Source organism: Hyperoodon ampullatus (assembly GCF_949752795.1).
Source record: "Hyperoodon ampullatus genome assembly, chromosome: 20".
Lineage (NCBI taxonomy): Eukaryota > Metazoa > Chordata > Mammalia > Artiodactyla > Ziphiidae > Hyperoodon > Hyperoodon ampullatus.
This window is the reverse complement of record NC_136933.1, coordinates 14,441,538-14,464,728: the sequence shown is the minus strand read 5'-3', so window position 1 is coordinate 14,464,728 and position 23,191 is coordinate 14,441,538. Positions and strand designations below refer to the sequence as shown.

Here is a 23,191-nt window from a genome sequence, read left to right as displayed (position 1 = left end):
CCCAGTATATCCTTTTCCAACCATAGTATCTTATTGAACTGAGTGAGTCTTATTACTGAAATTATCAGAAAAATACTGAGAGATTATGTAAGAAATGAAAACTGAAACAATAGCTGATAAATGAAAGCTGAAACAATAGCTGATAAATTTGGATTTTTTAATTCCACTGTTAAATATTGCACTAAAAGCATTGTGTTATGCTTTATAATATTAATATAAGTACTACTGATAAGATAAACTCTGCCTTTATTTCCCCATCACATTCAGAGATAACTTGAAGTAAAAGCATCTACACAGCCAAGGGTGTCGAAGAGCCATGGCTTTAAATAAATACTGGAACTTCCTTTAGATTGATAAACTTCTTTCTGAAAAACTTTAATGTATGTCTGTTTTAGTTGCTGGTCTTGACATGAATATTAGCCAATTCCTGAAAAGCCTTGGTCTTGAACACCTTCGGGACATCTTTGAAACAGAACAGGTAAGCTCTCATATATAGTTGAGTCTTTTAAATTTAATATTAAGAGTTATTAATTGCCACTTGTTCGTTCTTTTTTGCTTCTTCGCTGCTCTTTTAAAACTCAAAACAAATTTCTGAAAAAGCTAGAGGAATCTAGTATTTTATACTTCTTTCCAAAATCGTCTAACAGATGATTAGAGTCTGTTATTTCGTTGTATCTTTATAAGCAGTCTGGCTCAATATGTTTTATTACATATCAAAACTTAGGCCATGAAACCCCTGCAAAAGAATGTTTTCAAAATCTTTCCTCATTATTTTGTTTCCAAAAAGTGTTAGCCATTATTCATCTCATTTTATTACTAATGTGACTAGACTCCACTTAAAACTAGTGAGAAATTTTTATGTTAACTATTTAGCAAAATCTTCATGAAGCAATTATCCATTATATTGGATAGCAAAATAATTCTTGGGTAAGTGTATGTTTTAAAAATTGCTTCTTTATGAAGTTTCCATTGTCTAGTTGGAGCCTAAAATAATGCTGAACCAAAACTTGGCCATATGCTTATAGACTTAGCCTATTTTCAGATATATCTGAAATGGCTGTGAAGGTCTTAGTATGAAGTCATCATTAGGATGTTTATGAATTAAGATCCTTTTGTTTGTCATTCTGTTTTTATACAGGATAATGAGTTTTTAACTTATCACTGTATGATTTTATTACCATTAACTATCAAATAATAAATTCCTGAGTTTGACTTGACTATTACTAATACACATAGAATCTTAGAATGGGAAAGATCTTTAGAGGTCACTAAGTCATTCTCCCAGATGTAGGAATTACCCTTTTTTTATCCATGTGGGACAATAACTTGTTACAATTTGGGCAGGTATGATAAAATGTTTGTAATTTAAAGTACACCCAAATCTGCTCCATGTATAATCTATTAATCTTATGTTTACATTTTACCCTGTTTTGCACAGAAATCTAACCTCTAGTCTACATATTAGACTAGCATTAGTTTCATAGGGCTGCCATAACAATTTCCCACAAATCTGTGGCTTAAACAACAGAAATTTATTCCCTCACAGTTCTGGAGGCCTGAAGTTCAAAATCAAGGTGTCGGCAGGGCTGCACTCCCTACAGAGGCTCTAGGGGAGAATCTGCCCCATGCTTCTGCCAGCTTCTAGGCCCCTTTGGCTTCTGGCCACATCCTTCCAATCTCTGCTTCTATCTTCACCGTGCCTTCTCTGTGTCTGTCCTCTCTTCTGTGTGTCTTTTCTAAGGACCCTTGCATTGAGTTTAAGGCCTCCCTGTATAGTCCTAGATGATCTCCTTACCTCAAGATCCTTAACTGAATTTACATCTGCAAAGATGTAAAAAAAGTTTTTCAAAAAAGATTCTTTGCAAGTTCTGGGGATTAGAACATGGACATATCTTTTTGAGGGCCACCATTCAGCTCACTACAACATAATATAGGCCTTCTTATATTTCTAAGACCTAGTCAACTTATCATGGATTTACCCTTCCAACCACCCACCCACCCACCCTTACAAAGTTTCTCCTAATTTAGCATAAATTCATCTTCTTTTTCAGTTATTCTTTATATGGATATAGTGTCCAAATTCTTCACTGACCTCTTTGCCCCATCTGATTTCTTTGTAGGCATATAGTCAGCTTAGAGTTAATTAAAAACTCCAGGTCTTTTTCATATCAATTACGATGTTAAGATTTTCTAACGTCTCTTTTTTTTTAGCTGAATTTCTTCATATTATATATTGTAGTTGATCTTTAATGCTCTTGATGATCAAAACAGTTGGGTAGAAATAGCACTGGACTAAAAGAAGACCTTGATTCTGATTAAGGCATTTAACCTATCACTTGCCTTACCTGTAAAATATAATAATACTTTCAAAAGTCCAGATAGTTAAAATTCCCAGTCAGATGCTTCTGTGCCAGTTTTTAAAATATACTTTAATGAAACATCAGTTGTGTCTTCTGTCTGGTGGGGAGGACTTCATAAACTGCTATAATAATTTCCTTTTCCTTTAAGCTTCACCTGCCATTGATTCACCCTCTGATTTGGAGATTTCTTATGAGAATAGCCTAAACAGTAAGACTCTTTTTCCCTTATCCGTCCCTTGAAGGTATTACAGCTGTTTTAGAAGCAGTATCCTCTGCTAAAGCCATATTCCAGCCATCTCCCTTCTTCCCAAATCATATCCACAATAACGGTGAAATTTCACATATCTTTGCTTAATAAAAACAGACACTAATTCAAATAATTCCAATTAACCGTTTTTCAAGAGTTCAGTTTCTACCCTTTTAGTCAGTTCGCATCATAACTTTATGTTTTCTTTTTTCTGTTTTACTTTATATATTCTCTTTTATAGTAACTGATTTCCTGTGGCCTGGTTATCTCATTTTGTTGATTTTAATAGTTTAAGAGTTTAGTCTTAACAGTTGGTCCTTTTGACAGCTTATCCTGGTTTCATCCGTTTCATTGTTATCTTTTTCACTTCAGTTTTGTTCTGAGTAAATGGTTCCATTGGTTTTCCTTTTGCCAGAATAATTTCTGTATCTTTTTTTTTATCAATATGTTGACTCTTCCATTTAATATATATTACCTAGCATAGTTCTTTCCTCCAGACAAATGATATTACCACTCATTGTATTGAACTCTGTGTGACTGTCTTTTGGCCCAGTCTTCAAGCAATCACAGTTTTATTTTGACTACAATTGTTACTTGACTAGCCTTTAGTTATAGAGTAATACCTTCTGTAACCCTTTCCATAACTTACCCAGAGGATTTTATGCCCTTAACATTCTATGTCAGTCCGGTAATATATGATGAGGTTCAGGTATTTTTGAGGTGAGGGAAAGTGTTAGGGTGTATGTATTGTAGCCATTTAGTTCATGTCTATTGAGCTTAAGGCAGAGTCGTTCTGTTTCCTGAGATGCTTTGACACATAATATCTTATTGCCTCTGTTCCTACTGATCGATTCTTCTCTCTCAGTGGAGTAGGGAACATAGTTCTTTTATTTCTGGTTCCAGGGAAACTTCCTTCAGAGCATCATAGCCTCACCTCTTACCTTCACAGTTATTCTCTCAGCAGTCTCTTAACTAACTTGACTTGTTTGTCATATATACTTTGCTAGTTCTATATTAAATAATATATACCTATGTTCTTTATAGTTAGCTAAGTATAGTACCAGTGTTACTTTGGCCCTTCCTCTGTAACATAGCTTCCTGACTAGAATACTTTTCCTGTGGGAAAGACTGATTTGATTTACATTGCAATTCCTGGAACATAAATGCCATGACTTGGAAGATTCCTTGTGAACCTATTTATGGTCCACATATATATTTCCATGAAAAGTGACCATATAAATTTTTACTTCAGAATCTAAAGACAAAGGCATGGACTCAAGAAATTCATTATGAACATGATTGTAAACTTAGTTCTAATTACTGTTACTCTAGCCTGCGATCTTTTAAGCCCAAGTAAAAGAAAGGCCTTTTTCATTAAAACTCCAATTCTTCTCACTCCACCCCAGAGAAAATGAATAAATCTTAGAAACAAGAGGCATCCCTTCTTAAAGTAACACTCTTGAAGTGACATTTGCTTTATGTGCAAGATGACTTAGCTGATACATGGATAATATTTATTTTAAAGATTATAATTTGGTTTTAACGTGTGCTAAATATAAATAACTGGCCCAACAAACTTGTCATTTCCTGGCTGTAACTAAGTTAAGGTTTTGTGTTTTTTTTAAGTGAGTTAATTTAAAGATAATTTTCAGAAAAATATTTCTAGCAGTATAAAAGCCTTGAGTCTTGGAGAAACATACCTAAAATCCAACTAGCCTGTTTTCCTTCCAATTGTTTCCATTTCTTTTATTAGCACAATAACCTCATATTCACTCAGCTTCAGAATTCTGGAATAATCTTTACCCCCATTCTTTTCTTTTCTTCAACCGTTTCTATTTACCAGGCCCCGTCCTCTGTCCCTTTAACATTGCTCTGCGATTCATCGCTTCCAATCCGCTCCACCCTTCGTCCTCTTGTTCACAGTCACTTTCCCTTCCAGATCTGCCCTTTATACCGCCATCCTCCTGAAAGACACCTTTGTGTCGCTCTGCTGAAAAGGTGTCCTTGGACATTTTGGACACTGTCTTAACTTGGTGTGTAAAGCCCATTAGATCTGCTCTTAGCCTGCTGCTCTGTCCATCCCTTCTTTTATTCCTGTATATACATTATACGCTCATCATTATGAACTTTATTACTAGAGTCTCTCAAATGTTCTATAGCCTCTCACTTGATTTTCCTTTTGCACATGCTCTTGCATTTGTCTTAAACACCCTTCCCTTCTTCCTCTGCCGAAGTCCTCTTCCTTAGCTGAATTATTACTTTCTTCTAAGAACCTTTCCTGACCCCCTTCCTAGTCCTTTCTTTGTTCCCTCCCCTACTTGTAGCCTCAAGCCAGTAAGTAATCTTCCTAAGAGTTCCCATAGGGGTTTCTCCAAAGCATTTACCAACCTTTACCAAGTATTTGTGTTTACCTTTTATCTCCTTGGTAAAGGAAATAGCATGATTTGTAGTGGTAGGATTCTGTTTGTTCCATGGCTCCACTCTTTTACTACCAATTTGGAACAGTTATTTACCTTTCTGAGCTGAAGTGGGTTGTTTTAGAATTCAATGAAATGTTTAATTAGTTACTTTTTTGGAAATATCTAGCATACAGAAGGTACTCATTAAATATATTATGTATGAATGAATGATTAGTGAACATAAATCTAAATTCTTTAGCTTGTCATTTAAGGTTTTCCAGTTGCCAATTCCGACAAACATGAGGACAAATAGGGTACCATGTTACTCAAAGCAACTAAATTTAATGTTTAGTTATTTTAGCTTTTTAGTCATCCTTTTTAAGAAAAATAAGCAAGAGGAAAGACAAGTATGGCAGTACATTTCAGCTCTTCTGTGTAGTATTTTCATGGCTTCACTGTGCCTTAATTTTCTCTTAAGGACAGTAATAGTATTTCATGAGTCATTGTGAGTATTAAATGAGGTATTCATTTCATTCACGATTGGAGCTATATATAATGAACAAATGTATCAAGTGTTCTCCATTTCTTCTCTAGAAGCTAATACTATGTTTTGCTGGCCTGGTTTCTGCTTCTTTCAGACATACACTATACGTATCAATTCAGAAAAGCTAAGGACTCTTTAAATTGAAGCTACCACATAGATATGAGATCCTGTTTCTATGTCAACCTTATGTGAAGTTTAGAAGGAAAAAAAATGGACTATCAGTAACATAGTAAACCTTGTGCATGGTTTCCAAATTATATTAAAATCACATCTAGCTAAAAATGTAAAGACTCCTATTATGTTGTGATCTATTCCGTCTCAAAGTTGCATATTTCAGAACTGTTGCTTTTTAAAAGCTCTGCTGAAAACTTCCTTTGGGTGATTGGAAGTGAACTGCCCATTTTGTGCAATGGAGTGATTATTTCTTAAATGGCCACTTAGGAGCAATAAAGTAAATTATTTCCAAAAATGAATGATGTATGCTTTTTGCACTGAGGAGATCGGACTCATTATATAATATTTCATTTTGACAATAAAAACCATCAGAGCTCCAGGCCTAATATGTCAGTTTTTTAAAATGCTATGTGCAAGGATAAAGGTAGAGAGAGCTATGGATAGATAAAAATATCTTGTTTGAGTGGGAAAAAGAGTGTCTCTCAAAGGATTTCTCAGTTTCCAGAGGAAAGAAAAAATCAATGGCTAATCTTGTGAAGTAGTATTTGGGCTGTCAGAGGGCCAGCTTCTTCTGAGCTGAAAATTGCAGTTCATCCCTCAAGAAATGTGGCCGCCCAAGATTTCACCCTGTGCCTTCAGAACAATGCCACTGGGTGACGGTAGAGTCACAGTTCCTTTTAGTCAACAAAGGAATCTGGTAATTTTGAGTCGTGGCAGCTAACCATCTCCATCTACAGGGACGAATAACCAAACATTTAAAACTATTGTTTTGTTCAAAAATAGAAGGTATGTTAGGCTTCAGGGATTGTTAGATCTGAGAATTTAGAAGAGACCTTAAAAACCATCTATCTACTCTCTTTTTTCTTCTCCAAATTGGAATTCTTTATATAGTTTCTATATAAAATGGTCTGTAATCTAACTAAATGCTTGTGATATAAATCTTACTACTTTCTAAAGCAGCCTTTTCCATGCTTGGATCTAGCATCTTCTGTTTCATTATGCTGAACACCTCTCCCGTTCCCTACCATTCACCTCTGCTACCTTCTGGATATTGGGATCTGGTATTTCCCCATTTTCAGGCTACTGGTTGTTCCCTCTTATATCTTGAGGCAAGCAAAATGTGGTAGAATTAAATAATCAAAAGGAAAAATAGCAATGATCATTTTATACTTCTATAGCATTATTTCTCCCATTTTAATTCTCCATTGCCTGAAAGTGAATTAGGGAGTATTTCAAGTGAGCAAAAAGCTGATAAGTTTATGGGGGCAACTTTAAGAAGATTATAAGTTCATGCTTATAAAGGAAACAGAAGAATTTTCTTAATTTGACTGGATGCTATAACATTGAAGGCAAATGGAAAAGTTTTCATCATCTGAGGAACTGTTAAAGATTTAGCAATTAATTTTGATTCGTTTTTCAGATTACACTAGATGTGTTGGCTGATATGGGTCACGAAGAGTTGAAAGAAATAGGCATCAATGCATACGGACACCGCCATAAATTAATCAAGGGAGTAGAAAGACTCTTAGGTGGACAACAAGGTAAGCTATTAAAAAATAAATAGATTTCAGAAATTAGTGGTACAAGATACGTGTCCAGGCTGGCATTTGCTCGGGTGGCCTGACCCCAGAGCTCATGCACTCAGCTGGGGCGGCACCTCCTGCCTCCCCGTCTCCATCCTTGACCTCGCTCTCCCTCTAGTTGCTTTAGCTAGAAATCAGGGTCACTCTTCCCTCTCCCCCAACACTTTGTATCCTAAATATCTCTGGAATCTCTGCTTCTGTCCTTTCCCACTGCTGTCACTTAATCCCTGTCACTGTCATCTCTCTCCTGGACTCTCACAACCACCTTCCAGCTTATCTCTGACAGTCACCTTTGCCTCCCCTCTGGTACCTTCCCTACACTGTAACCAGAAGACACTTTTCAAAATGACTATATGATCATATCATTCCAGGGCTTAAAATCCTTCAACAGAATACTGTTGCTTTTAGGATAAAATCAGATGTTCATAGCATGGCTTTTCATAATCTGACATTTCTCTCTTACCTTATCTTGTGTCTTTTTCCCTCCCTCACAACTGTCAGCTCAGTCTTTTTCCATTGTACTTTGCTGTTACACGCCTATCTTTCTCCTTTGTGGCCTCCCTGTTCTCTGTTTGTTAGAAGTGCTTTCACTATAGGGAAGCAAAGGGAGAGAAAGAAAACAACTTGAATTAGTCATTTAGTCTACAGAGGTAATAAAATTGCAAGAGTGACATGAAACTAAACATTAATAGGTGTTGAGCTTGAGTCTTGCTTATTTGTACTAAATCAACACGGGTAATGAAATTAACAAGAACAATGTATTTTAAACTTATTATAAGTGACCATTTCAAGTCATCTCACAGATAATAATTCTTTTAGAGGGTAATTCTTATATTTTAGACCACACTACATTGTCATCACACTGTGTGTTCTTTTGTATCAGCATCATGTATGTTCATGATTGAGTTCAGTTCAACAAATAATTGTTGAGCCTGCTGTGTGTATGTACAAGGACCTCTGTAAGAACAGATCAAATTGATCCCCAAACACATCTCCATTACTTCTCTTGTCTTTGGATGTACTTGCTTAATACAACCTTATATATTAGGTTCAAATTGCACATACATTAGACTTGTTCCAAAATACCTATTATTTATGACGAGTGTTCCCCAAAATAGAGCCTGATGAGTGTGGACCTTTGTTTAATATGTTAATTTTTCTTTCCTGCAGGCACCAATCCTTATTTGACTTTTCACTGTGTTAATCAGGGAACTATTTTGCTGGATCTTGCTCCAGAAGATAAAGAATATCAGTCAGTAGAAGAAGAGGTAATGTACATGAAAATTTTTAATTATCTTTTCCTGAAATCTGTGCTTAAACCTCTTTTTCCAAGAGAGGTAGGCTTGTCTTACATTAACTTATGGTTGCTTGCCTATCTATTATTCTGTCTCCCTTAGCCATTTTGGTGGCGTATTGCCAACATTAAAATAGGACTATAGAGTAGAACTATACCACACTGCTTTCATGTCATAACCCTAGGATTGCCAGTGGGTGGGCCAGATATATCTTTTTATTCTGGAGACTTTCTTGAAACTCATACAAGTAAGGACCCTATTAGAACTATTTTCTTGTATTGTTTCTTTTATATATATACATTTATTTATTTTTATTTTTGTCTGTGTTGGGTCTTCGTTGCTGTGCGCGCGCTTCTCTCTAGCTGCGGCGAGCGGAGGCTACTCTTTGTTGTGATGCGCCGGCTTCTCACTGAGGTGGCTTCTCTTGTTGCGGAGCATGGGCTCTAGGTGCACGGTCTTCAGTAGTTGTGGCTCATGGGCTCTAGAGTGCAGTCTCAGTAGTTGTGGTTCACAGACTTAGTTGCTCCGTGGCATGTGGGATCTTCCCGGACCAGGGCTTGAACCCGTGTCCCCAGCATTGGCAGGCAGATTCTCAACCATTGCACGACCAGGGAAGCCCTATTTTCTTGTATTGTTAAAATGCTACCTAAGGATAATGTAGAGTGAGAATCTTGCCTCATAGATAGCAAATGTCTTCTCATCTTTATTTTCATGCAAAGTTATAAAATGTGATTATAAAATAATATGCTTAATTTTCAAGAGTGCTTAGGAAACCTGCCCCATAACTCAAGTCACCTTTCATTTCTGCAGTTGCAGTTATTTTAAAGCACCATATTAAGGCTATTTGTATGAATCTATCTATCTGGTAGAGATGATGCCACAGAGATTCCCTCTGAAATCTGATGGCTTATCCCTCACTTCTTACACATAATAAACAAAGTGCCTAATGGCATTATCATAATAAATAAACTTCTGAATTAATTCCACTGTTTTGCAGAGAAAGACATGCCTACATTTTTGTTTGTTTTCCACCTCTGAATTAGTGCTGATATTATTCCCATTCTAGGGACTCAGGACCATTACCCCAGGGTAGTATTTCAGCTTGTACTTGTCAGTTTATCAGGAAAGCATCCTGTTTTCTCATGTCTTATTGCATAATCATTCTCTTAGTAGTAAGTAAGTTTTGATAATAAGGTCAAAAATGTAGCGACTAAGTTCACAAATGGAGCGGTAAGATAGAGAATCAACTCTTTGAGTCAATTCTATGAGAAACTTAGGTCTTTAAAACATTTTACTTTTCCATCATAATTATTAATTTGGAGAGTGGAAGTAGGGTGAGTAGTGTCAGAAGAAAGTTATTCCACTTAGTTACACGTTATATCCAACTTCCCCTGACCTGTGTGGATATACTTTGAGATCCCAAAGTAAAGAGATAACATGGAATTTTTCACCTAGGGAACAAAGATTTACTGATTTTTAAAAATTTGTTGTGTTTATTTTTAGCATTAGTCCAATGGTGTATTGGTTCAATGTGAGGAGTTTTAATTTGACTCAATCACAATGTCGTTTCTCCTCAAGAACATAAAATAGTAATATAGATGACTTAATGTGATATTTTACCCTATTGTGTTTACAGAAAAACCTTTCAAAGCTTTTATTAGAAAATAAATAGAAAATGCAAAAGTTTAATATTTATGTCTGTGACTGTTTTCTCACCAGGAATACTTTTTCACTAAACTTGTTGACCAATTTATAGTGAATTCCTATTTACTTATTAGTGCTGAGTCTTAGACTCATCAGTGACACAATATAATAGAATTTAACTTTTGAAAACAACAGGAGGAATGTCTTCAGAATTACACACTGGCGTATTTTCAGAAAGTTACTTTCTTTTGTTCTATAGATGCAAAGTACAATTCGCGAACACAGAGATGGTGGTAATGCTGGTGGCATCTTCAACAGATACAATGTCATTCGAGTAAGTTTTTAAAATTTCAGGTGAAAATTGGATTGCACAGCTTGCCTAAATATCAAACATAGGCTGGAGCAGCTGGCGATAAGACTCCCAGCTCACCCACTAATTTGGACCATAGCTGACAGTAATTTCTGTTATCACTATTTCAAAGTAGCATTAAAGGCCTGGATTTTCAATCTAATTGAGTCAGTGTTTATATCAGTATGCATGTGTCTCTTAATCTCAGTATCTTATTTATAACATGGAATAAATGACTGCCATATGCTTTTTTTCAGAGGGGTGTCATGAAGATGAATAAAATCAATTGAGAACTGGGTTAACCCTTTGGGTTAATGGACCTATTGAAATTACACCAGTGCACATCAGAATTACCTGGGGAGCTTTTTGAAAGTACAGATTTATCGGCCCCTGTATCCTGAAATTCAATAAGTCCTCATTTGGTTTTGAGGTATAGCTAGGTATGGTGCAGAATAACAAACAAAAACTGTAGCTGAAACTTACATCACTAAAAGCCAGAGTATTAACTGAATTACACTGGCCTGGCAACTTTATCGTATTTAAATAATGTTTTAAGCAAACAAAACAAAAAACAAAAATTGAACCTCCCTAAAGGAAAACACTTCTTATTTTAAATCATAAACTACCAATTAATATACATTTCACTAATTCACTTCTTTCTTCCTCATCCTTAAAGATTCAAAAAGTTGTCAACAAGAAGTTGAGAGAACGATTCTGTCACAGACAGAAGGAAGTGTCTGAGGAGAATCACAACCACCATAACGAGCGCATGTTATTTCACGGTGAGTGTCCCCACGGTCACTATCTCTCTGGGCGTTTGCAGACTCCAGTAGGGTGAAAAGCCTATGTTACTGACTATATTAGTGTTGTGTTAAAAATGGTTTGTTCTGATTTTTTTTTTTAACTACATGTTGGTACCAGCTTTCTAATGCATTACATGTTAGTACAGGCTTTCCAAGGCATGTACAGTGAAAATAATTTATCTGAAATTGTCTCAGAACTTAAATTGCACTCTGAGCCATCTAGATAGTGAAATACTATTTTTGTTGTAGTTTAGCATAATTGTTTTAGTTTATTAGATTATCTATTTTTGCTTAAAGTAGGACTGGGTGTAAAATAATCTGTATCTTCAAAGCCATGTTGTACTTTGCTATCTAAAATCTCATGCCATCTGCAAAATCCATATAACACCCTTGCTTGGTGAACAAGCTATGGGTCCCTGATAAGATTCTAGTACATGATAATAATTTATGTAAGTAGACCATCTTACAAAATAAACTTTTCATTTAGGCATTATTAATTAGTATTAATCTGCCAAGTGCAAATAGCATGCAGCTAATTGAGATTCTAGAAAAGCGCTCAAAACTGATCTTTCTGTCTTTATATTTTTAGGTTCTCCTTTCATTAATGCCATTATTCATAAAGGGTTTGATGAGCGACATGCATATATAGGAGGAATGTTTGGTGCCGGGATTTATTTTGCTGAAAACTCTTCTAAAAGCAACCAGTACGTTTACGGAATTGGGGGAGGAACAGGCTGCCCCGCGCACAAAGACCGGTCGTGTTACATATGTCACAGGTGAGCATCTTGCCTTTTGTGTAATGGTTGCTGTCCTCAAGTCATGAACCACATTGGTTTCTCAGGCTCTGCAGAAGCCACAGGTCATCCTCAGTCTTACTCCTAATGAGTCAGACTGTTTTGGGGTTGGATAGGAATAGCTGATCAGCCCCTGCCCCAACAGGAGTAGTGACAGCAGTGAGCTGACAGCAGTGGTAAAAGCTAGTCATAGGTTACAGTGAAGCTCCCTCCATTTTGGCTTTCTCCCTGGGTTCCACTTTCCTTGCTTCAGATTCAGAACAAGGTTGAGAATTATTTCTGGAGAGCAAAGAACCTCTAGCTCCAGTCACATTTGAACTAAAGTCAAATTTGAACTAAAGCACATAACTTCTATAAACAAGTAGAACCTTTAATTTGCTTCTGACTTTGCTAGTGATATTTTAAGGCAGGGTATATAATTAGTTAGAAGTCCAACCTCAGAATATAACTTTGGAATTAATAGTAAACAAATGAATATTAGCTTTTTAAATGGGATTTTAAAACTCAGAAATTTGAGAGAATGTTATAAACTCTCAGAAGTCAGTGAAAAAAATACCATTCCCTTTCCTGTCATTGGAAAAGATACAAAAAGAATTGTGCTGTACAAAGATTGCAGCTTATTGCATTTCTCTTTAGATTAACCAGCTGCATTATTTTTGCAAAGTCAAGTTAGTAAGATACCTTGTAATCTAGTTGAAACCTCAGAAAGACCCATATAACCATGAAATTCATTATAGTTGTTCACCTTAAAACTTCTCTCTCAGTTTCGTTGTGAAAAAAATTGTAGCCATCAGCAGTTCTAGGACAGATGCCCTGCGTCCAGAAGAAAACTTCTTTCTATTAAGGTCGCTGTGGCTAATAACACATAAAAATTCCCAAGGATATATAATTGCAGAAATTTCCCTTTGTTGCTTCAAACCTGACTCCTAAGTAACAGTAAAAGTGAACGTAGATGTGGATTAACAGTTGCTTATTAAAATTAGACACACATGTTTATGTCTTGGCCAGGATTTCCTAGAAAACAGAGCCTGAAGCAAAAGCTTATGAACTAGCACTTTCCTGGCAAGTGCAACCTCAGGGAAGCAGGAGTGAGGGCGCAGAAGGAAGTGAGGCGGAGAAAGAGGCCGAGCAAAGACCGGGAGGTGCACCGGTGAGCTGGCCACGGTTTCATAACCAGCGCAGGTGGTTGCTCAGTCCATGAGACCTGGACGCATACGGTCTGAACTGTTACATCTCAGAGCAGTACATCATGGGGAAGAGAGCTGAATTTATGTGCTGGCGCCTGTCTCACACTGGTCAGCATTTGCCCCACAGGGCGTTGGTGTCCCACCTTGGGGCCGCTGCGTCTGCAGGATGCACACACAAGGCACAAGGCAAGCCGGTGAGCAGACGTGAGCTAGTACCAGCCTCGCGGGCCAGCCAGGCAGGTCCTGCATTTTCTTTTGTCTCCACAGCAACAGGGACACCCTGGGGCAGGAAGCAAAAGGCAGAAAGCGGGGGCCTGTCAGGTCAAGCTTTGAGTGACATATGGACACTGGGAGTAGCCATGGCAGTGGGCCCAGCGGGCTGAACAGGCAGAGTCCAGTGACACTGTAGCGCCACCACAGTGTGGAGGTAGAGCTCAAAAAGCTTCCTTCTAATGCAGATCCAAATGTTTTCCTCTGCGACCTGCAAGAGGATACAGTTGATGCCAAGCCAGCATCCCAGAGGGTCATCAGTAGCATCACACTAAAAAAGCCAGCCCAGGCAGGACTCAATTAAACTGGGTCTGGCACAGTTTTTACTCAGAGTAGTATCTCTGATTAGTCACAATGCAAAGATCATACTCCATTACTAAAAATAAACTATTTGATTGAATAACAGGTATTTACAGTTAACAGTGTGACCAATCTTATAGCGTAGTGAAAATATTTATTAAAATGTTTGTTAAGGGTTTGCAAACTTTTTTTTTTTTTTTTTTTAATTTTTTCGGTACACGGGCCTCTCACTGTTGTGGTCTCTCCCGTTGCGGAGCACAGGCTCCGGACGTGCAGGCTCAGCAGCCAAGGCTCACGGGCCCAGCTGCTCCGCGGCATGTAGGATCTTCCCAGACCGGGGCACGAACCCATGTCCCCTGCATCGGCAGGCGGACTCTCAACCACTGCACCACCAGGGAAGCCCCAAACTTATTTTAAAGAACTACAAAGTAAGTTTTTTAGGCTTTGCAGGCTGTATGATCCCTGTCACAGTGAATCAGCTCTGCCCTTGTAGTACAAAAGCAGCCATGGTCGACATGTAAATGAATGTGTGGCAATGCGTGGGAATGTGTTCCAGTATGTGTTCCAGTAAAGTTTTATTTACAAAAACAGGTGGCAGACTAGATTTTGGCCCATACTTTGCCAACCCCTAGTTTATATAATACACTTTCTTTCCAATCAATCTTTCTTCTCCTCTATAATACTTAACAACTGCCCCAATGCATGTTTCACTCAGGTAGTATAATTTCCAGACATACAGTTAAGCTAAGTATTTTTATATATAACCCCCTTTTATTATTATTTATCTCATCCCAGTTTTTACTTCTTCATAATGAGTAAGCCTAATCTTAATTTCAGATGCTGCTGCCATCTGCTTATTTTCTTCACTTTCTTTCTATCCAGCCACATGCATCCTTCCAGAACACAGTTTTTGCTAGTATTTGTCCTTTTTCCACTAGTCAAAAACTTACCAAGTGTTTTCTATGATTGATTTCTAAACCACACCAAAACTTTAAATGTTAAGTATAACTGTTGAGCCTGCTAACGGCTTATAGTAAATCAGTATATCAAATCTTATCCTGTTCCTACTCGTAAATTCAAAAGTGACATTTAAATTAGCTTGCCTTATATTAACTGCTTTTTAAAAAATCAGTAAACGTAACAGTTATGTCATTCTAAGATTGCTTTCCTTTTTTCTCCAGACAAATGCTTTTCTGTAGAGTGACCCTTGGCAAGTCCTTTCTGCAATTCAGCACCATGAAAATGGCTCACGCGCCCCCAGGCCATCACTCCGTCATTGGGAGGCCGAGTGTGAATGGACTGGCCTATGCTGAATATGTCATCTACAGAGGAGAGCAGGTATGGTGCTCGTGGAATAAGCATGACCAAGCTACCATAAACAGTTGATTCAGAATGCGGAGACCACGTAAGAGTTAAAGAAAACCATTTAATGAAATATCCACCACATAGTTTGATAGCATTCGTTGCTTCAGTTCAAAATGAGCATACCAAAATTTCTTTGATATCATCTTTATACGTAGATCCCATCATTCACCTGTCAGCCAGGTAATACAGTGTGAACAAGATGGTGGCTGAGAAATAAAGGTGTGGCATCTCGTGCAGCTCTTGTGGCCTGCTGTTCTGAATTAATGCTTTGTATCTTTCATGCCTCCGCATGGCATGGAGAGCTAAGAGTAGCTGCCATTCAAAGATCTTCATGAGGTACTTGCCACAGGCTGGTCACATGAGTTGATCAGGGTACTTACACAGAAGAATAGCTTTCTGAGTCTTAAAGCTACAGTACATTGAATTCTGCCAAATGCTTGAGGCTCCAAGATAAAATTGTCAACAAACAGGAAAACTTTCTATCATTTTCAGTCCAGGCCTTAACTCTCACAATACTGCTAAATGCCTACTGATTTGTCTAGAAACAAAAATCAATTTGTCTGAACTTAATTGAATTTCAAACGGATACTTTAACTACACCGTTAGAGAAAACTAAAAAAGGAGAAAGAAGAAATTAACTATATACAAGTAAACTATGAAAACTATTTTCTTATATGCCAACAGTCTTGGGCCGGGTCAAGTGTGGAGCAGGGGGAAGAATTGCAAACAAATCCTGGGTTTCATTTAGTAGATCTGTTGATTGTGGTGGTATGGGCAAAGCACTGAAACTCTTTTAGCTGTATTCTAGGATCGAGCAAATGAGTAAATGTGTTGACGTGTTAATTTTGGGAGGTGGGTTCTCACTGTGGAAGAAGAGACGTATAAATATGGAATGGGGGAAGGTAAGAATGACGCTAGGGACGGACTGAAATTGGAGATACCGATATGAACTGATGCTTTCCAGTATTTGTATGTATGTTTGTACACATGTAAATAATATGTATGTATAGATATATGTGTAAGAGGTATATGTGTAAGAGATATATGTAAGCATGAGTACATATGTGCATGTATTTCTTAGCACTGTCTGCTGAAAGCAAAGAAACCCCAGTAGCAATAAGCACACCTAAAGCCCAGATCTTGGTCTCCAATACCAACCCCCACTAAAAGGAACTTTGGAGAAACAGCTAATTCCAGGGCTGGAGCAGAATAGGAACAAGATGAGCCCGGAACAACATCTTGTTATAACAGAAAGTAATGAAGTGCTCAAAAGCAATGATGGGAGCATGTCACAAGGACTCAGAGCTGGCTTGAAGTGGCTCCCACTGGCCACATCTGGGATAGTTTGCACATCAGAATAAGTACAGTAATAAATTTTAAAACATTGGAAAGAATACGAATTTATGTTTCTATACTGATAAGAAATAGATAAATAAATAAATGAAGGGGAAAGGAAGGCTTTGCTTACAGTAGAAAGCCAAGGGCAGGTGGTAGATAAGGAGGGAGTACTAGATTTGCAGCCATCATGGTAAAGATTAGATCAATGGATGCTAAATGTAGGGGATACTTTTGATACGGAGAGGATTGTGCATGGTCTTATTAGTTACAAAGGACGGGGGGAAACCCACAGTAATTATACTTTGGAGAAAGCGGGCAGTACCTTGCCCAGATGATCAGAATTAACACCACCAATGAGGGACAGATACACACAGAGTGTGCCTCCAGATGTCATATTCTGGGAAGAGCCAAAATCATCTATGCAGTGTTCCAGCCAAGAATGTATGACCTCAGTCTAATCAAAATGAAGAATGTTCTATTAAAAGAAAAAATTGAGGGGAAGACTGGATTCTTCAAAAATGTCAATGTTATAAAAGAGAAAGGCTTTGAAAACTTTCAGATTAAATGAAACCCAAGAGACAGGACAAGTAACTTCAGATTCTGCCCCCAAATTGGATCTGGTACTAGAAGAGAAAGGACATTTTTAGATCAACTGATAAAATTGAAATATGAACAGTAGGTAGATAAAAGTATTATGTCAGTATAAAATTTATGTAAGAGAATATCCCTATTCTTAGGAAGTAAATACTGGCATATTTAGGGATAAAGAACCACGATGAGGTATATTACTTACTCTCAAATGGCTCAGGGAAAAACATAACTGAATCTGTCTGTCTGTCTGTCTGCCTAGTATATATAGAGGTGGGGGAAGTACACATGATAAAGCAAATGGGATAAGTAAAACCTTAACAATATTTGGATGTAGGTAAAGGGTATACAGGTATTTTAGGTACTAGCTTAATTTTTGCAACTTAATATGTTTTGCAGTTGTTTCCAAATAAAAGTTTAAAAACTACCGAAGAATAAATTTGTCAAATTTTTCTGTTTAAATCAGAAACTCCCTACTTCTAGAGAAAACACTTTCACTTTGACTCAGTAATTCCACTTCTAGAAATTTGTTTTAGATATAATCAGTGATGATCACACCCCAAAAACACCCTACAAGAAGGTTCATAGCTATGTTGATTATCATAATGAAAAATTGAAACAACCTAAATACTCAACAGAAAGAGAATGATTGAAATGAATGTTAGTATATTTATGTGCCTGTGATTTTAAAAATATATTTACATGGTATATGCTAAACACAGAATCAACCAAAACATAAGAGCAATTATCTCTGGATATTGAAATTATAGGTGATTTCAGTTTTCTCTACCATACACTTTTCAAGATTTTGTAAGTTAGCTATGGGAAATAGAATTTCTTTCACGTTTGGGTGGAAAGAAATAATAAGGGATACTAATAATAGGTTTACATTTCTAGTATTTGCTGATCTTTCAACCATTTCCTAAGTAGTTTGACTTGATAACTTGTTTAGATTCCCTTGCTAAAAGAATTTTAGAGAATGATGTGGTCCAAATCATATTTGAAAGAAAAAAGTACCATGAAAACTGAAATGTGTGTAGTACCTGTTTTGTTTCAGGGGAGCATACCTGTGCTTCCATATCCAGGTGCTTCCCACATGGACAGTGTTTACTGTAATGTCTACTAATTGAGTCGCTGCCCATGAGCAATTTCTCCTGATTTATGGTGGACTTTCCCTTTGCTAACTTTTCTTTCATTCCCCTTAGTGATACCTTAAATCATCTTTCACCCTTAGTATCAACACTTTCAAGAATACGTAAATGTTTTATTCAGAGGGTTGGTTCGAGGAGTTTTATTTATTTATTTATTTATTTATTTATTTATTTATTTATTTTTGGCTGTGTTGGGTCTTCGTTTCTGTGCGAGGGCTTTCTCTAGTTGTGGCGAGTGGGGGCAACTCTTCATCGCGGTGCACGGGCCTCTCACTGTCGCGGCCTCTCTTGTTGCGGAGCACAAGCTCCAGACACGCAGGCTCAGTAGTTGTGGCTCACGGGCCTAATTGCTCTGCAGCATGTGGGATCTTCCCAGACCAGGGCTCGAACCCGTGTCCCCTGCATTGGCAGGCAGATTCTCAACCACTGCACCACCAGGGAAGCCCCGAGGGGTATTATTTATTATTGGTGGGATTATTTGTTTCTTTAGAATTGAAAAGATGTGTTGAAAATTAACTGCACTGTGCTTGAAAGAAAAGTAGTTCTGATTTTAGTATATGACTGGACTTAGAGTATCAGGAATTTTTTTGTACGTTGTACTTTAAGCTTCACATTAAATTAGACAATAGAGGAGGTATTCTCTGGTCATTGGCCGCTTCAGACATGTGGCCTGTTTTACTGAAATGATATGAACAATGTAGAGTTATTTAACTTGGAGAATAGAAGACTACACAGTGATTTGTAGGATGATTTTCAAATACACAGAATCATTCAAGGGAGCATGTTTCTTCATCTCTGTGGAGAATAAACTGAAAGCATTTGAGTTTAAATTGTAGCATTGAGGATTTGGGTTAAGAATTTTCTGAAAGTCAGTTACTAAAAGTGGTTGTTGAATCTTTTCTTGTAGGTACTTTAAAAATATGCTCTATGCTTTTATAACCAGCATGGGTTTAAAGTAAGACTTGACAGGAAATCATGTTTGTTGGTCTATCCTGGGCCCTTCTAGTCCTGCAGTTTAGTAATTCCCTTGCCTTAAATCCCTCTGGACTTTGATGTGATTAATTTCTATCTCAGTCTGTACACAGAAGCAATTCAGTAGCCTAATCAGTAGGAGCCAAGAGATAAGGACCTGTAAGTCATTCATACCATTAGCATCTTAGAATCTGCCTAAAATTTACATGTGTCAGGAATCTCCTAAGATAGTGTACTACCAAAATTCAAATGCTTGCATTACTGATCCCTTTGCTTAAGCAACTTTTCTGCAAGCAAAAGGATATATCATACAAAGTATCATAGATATTAAATTTCATTGGGACAAAAGGAAGTAGGAGTGGGCTTCACACTCATTTTTGACACTTAGCACATGCTCACTGGGGTTAGTTTTAAATCCTTCTTTTTCTGTCTGTCTTATCTTCCCAAACAAATGGGAAACTTCTTGACAGCAGGGTCCATATCTTACCCCAGAGTGCTTTCTACGCACTAGATGCTCAATATATGTGTCTTGGTGATGAATAGATAATTTTCTTGACCATTAAGCTATCTGGTTGATTAACCAGTTTTTTTCCATTTTTCCACCAGTTTTTGAGCCTTCCTAGATTCTTTATACCCAACTCTAGAATTAGCAATAGATAGCTGACCTACCTTGTAACTAAAAACTAAAATACCATTTAAAACCATTTCAACAGTTAAGCAGTGTTCACATTATAATAAAATAAAACTACAAACTATTTAGTGATTGCACTCCGGATTGGAAAGTCAGGAGCGATGAGGATTGTCGGTCTTAGTTATTCCAACTACGTACACTAAAGATGGACACCGTTGCTGTTTTAGTTATTCCAACTACGTATACTAAAGATGGACACCGTTGCTGTTTTAGTTATTCCAACTACGTATACTAAAGATGGAAACCGTTGCTGTTTTAGTTATTCCAACTACGTATACTAAAGATGGAAACCGTTGCTGTTTTTAAGTCAAACCAAAACAGACTGGAATTTTGGAAAAGAATATCATGAGTGATAATGGTTCCTTACATGAATAGAAGCAGTTATAACTTTTCAAAACATATGTACATTTTTTGTTTTTTTTAATCCTTACTGAGACCTCTTCAAGAAGAGCTAGTCTTTAATGAATGAGAATAATAATGTTAATAGTAATAACTAACACAAACTAGGTTTTTACTGGGCCAAACCTATCCTAGGATCTTTGTGTTTAATCCTCACAAAAGTCTTGCTGTCATTACTGTTCCCATTTATAGATGAGGAAAGCGGAGGCACCTGACATAATAACAGTTTCTACAGAGGTGTAAAATTATAAAGAAAGAATTCAGTAAATCTATCACATGTTCATTTCTGCATTTTAAGTAGTAAACAGTCCAGTTTTTTTATCCTTCACTCTTTCCATTATCTTACTCTCTCTAGGTCAGCATTCAGCAAATTATTTGGGGGCCCCAAGACACTTACTTCACCAAAGAATACTATTTTTCAGCCACACACCACTCTGAAATATTGAGTCGAGTCTTATCATTATGTTAGAGTTAGGGGTGACGGGTTCCTAGGTAGTGTACATGGCTTCACCCTGCCCCCCTTCCAGCTGCCTTTGTAGGGATTTCTGGTTTGTAACCACTTCCTGGTCAGGCTTCCTCTTCCTGTTCCCACCAAGAAGCGCTCTTCCCACTGTAAGTACCGAGCCTTCGGTTTTACTACAAGAAAGAAGACACAGAAGAGGAGGGAGTACAGGGGGTGGAGGCTCTTCATCAGAGTCATTTTCTTTCCTGTGAAAATTGCCTTTAACTAGTCAACTTGTAAAAATCACCTCCAAACTGTTGCCTCTGAGTTACTGGTGACTCAGCACACGTTGCCTTTCTTCCTCCTCTCTCAGTGGGTTACATCATCATCTATGATTAATTTGAAATCAGTTCAGTGAATTATTCTGTCATTTAACAGACTTTTCCTGAAACATGCTATGGGATGGCACTATGCTAGGTGCTGTGAGAAAGAGATTTTTTTCTTGCCTGAGTTTTCCTGTTTATGGCATGTGGCTCTCTAGTGAGGGATAAATATAGTGTAACCATGTTACAGTATTCAAAAGTAGAAATAACATTATAACAATTCTAGGATTATAGGATTTACACAGGTTTATATACAGATATGGAGGCGGACCTCCTAACTGTCCAGGCACCTGTGAATTAGCTGACCTTCGTAGGCTCTTGGGTGTACGTAGAGTATGGGTTATGATCAACAACCTCTGAGGCTTCCACGTTAAGTCGGGCTTTAGTATTTTAGCTGCCCAGAGGGTGATGTGTTTTGCTTCCTGTCCTTTCCAGGCATACCCAGAGTATCTCATCACCTACCAGATCATGAAGCCGGAAGCTCCTTCACAGACCACGGCAGCCGCAGAGCAGAAGACCTAGTGAATGCCCACTGGTAAAGGCCAGATTGGATTTAAACCTGGGACTGGATGACAGTGGATTGTTTTCAACAAAATCAATATTCTATAAATCCCTGACAGCCTAGAAATAAGCTGTTTGTCTTTTATAAAGCATTGCGATAGTGATGAATATAGTATGAGTAACTGATACATACTCAACTGCTACTGTTCCCTTTGAGGAAATGTTTACAGGGGCGGCCTTTTAACATATCTCAGGCTCATTTTCATTGTAGTTATCCATTGCTAAGACAGGATTGCTTCAATCTAGACTTGGAAAAAAAACATAACCAGTACTTTCCCAAATGTTCACAGTTCACACACTACATTTGCTTTGCTGTATATGGCACGTGTATATGGTAAATATACACACACGACAGGTTCATTTTTAGTTTTTTCTGAACATTCATCATTCACTTTTTGTTGCTATCGTTGTTGTTGTTGTTACTTTGAAAATGAGCCGAGCCTTCTTGAGGATATTTTGCACAAAGTCACACTGACTAAAATCACTAGTGATGTAACCCAAGCTTCTGGCTGAGCAAGGCTTAGTTTCCACTTTTTTTTTTTTTCCACTGATTTATTTTGTATCTGTACTTCTTATCAACGTAAACTGAGATGGAAAGGAAAAACACCACATTTCAGTTTCCTTTTATTGATTGGCCAGTCTTACAAGGGAAAGGCACGAACATCCGCCTGATTTAGGAGCTCCCAAGTTCAGAGCAGTCGAAGCCAATGAGAGCCACTCGCACTTTGCAACTCAGGCCTGCCTCCGACGTGTTCAGGACGGCGCTGGAGGGCCAGGAAGAGCCCAGCCAGCGAGAGGCGTGAGTGATGCTGTTGTGATGTTCAGAGGGGAGACCGCCAGGGAGGCCTGTGAATCCAGGAGAAGCAGCGTTACGAGGCGTGAGGGGCCTGTGGTGCGATAATAGGACCGCGGAAAAGGACAACGAGGACTCCACAGAAAACACGACTTCTCTTCACTTAACCCGCGCTGCCAGAATTGTCGCCCCCAAAATTAGCTGCGTTGTTTCCAAATTCAGTGGAATTATTGTACTTCATTAGAGTCACGAAACAATTACTTTATTGTTTCTCTAGTTTAGAAAGCTGGGATGCAAATCCTGTTTAGTCACTAGATAGGCACAGGTGCAAGAACTTTTTTGTTTACTCCAGATTTGGGGTTTATTTTGAGTGAGGTGCTTCCGATAGTTTATGTAGGTCCCTGCACTAAATTTTTGAACCATTTTCTCAAACTTCTTAGTAGACAAGGAGAACAAAAATGGAAACCAAAGCTCTTTCAGTTATTTTTTAAAGGAAAGTGGAGAAATAACCATACTGTTTCTTCCTGCAGTCACTACTTTGTTTTGCTTTTTTTCTCAA

At 37.7% G+C, this 23,191-nt stretch overlaps 1 protein-coding gene across 1 annotated transcript in view; it reads left to right on the top strand.

Annotated features, from left to right (window-relative positions):
• Positions 1 to 21,825, top strand: part of TNKS (tankyrase) — a gene marked incomplete at its 5' end in the record, with an annotated part of 174,371 nt that extends 152,546 nt beyond the window's left edge. The window contains 8 exons of the mRNA XM_079726472.1: positions 396 to 478; positions 7,145 to 7,265; positions 8,478 to 8,575; positions 10,506 to 10,580; positions 11,272 to 11,377; positions 11,988 to 12,174; positions 15,131 to 15,287; positions 21,714 to 21,825. Coding sequence (XP_079582598.1) covers positions 396 to 478; positions 7,145 to 7,265; positions 8,478 to 8,575; positions 10,506 to 10,580; positions 11,272 to 11,377; positions 11,988 to 12,174; positions 15,131 to 15,287; positions 21,714 to 21,800 — 914 coding nt within the window. The 3' untranslated portion in view covers positions 21,801 to 21,825. The remainder of the gene's footprint in view (positions 1 to 395; positions 479 to 7,144; positions 7,266 to 8,477; positions 8,576 to 10,505; positions 10,581 to 11,271; positions 11,378 to 11,987; positions 12,175 to 15,130; positions 15,288 to 21,713) is intronic.
• Positions 21,826 to 23,191: the final 1,366 nt, after the last annotated feature.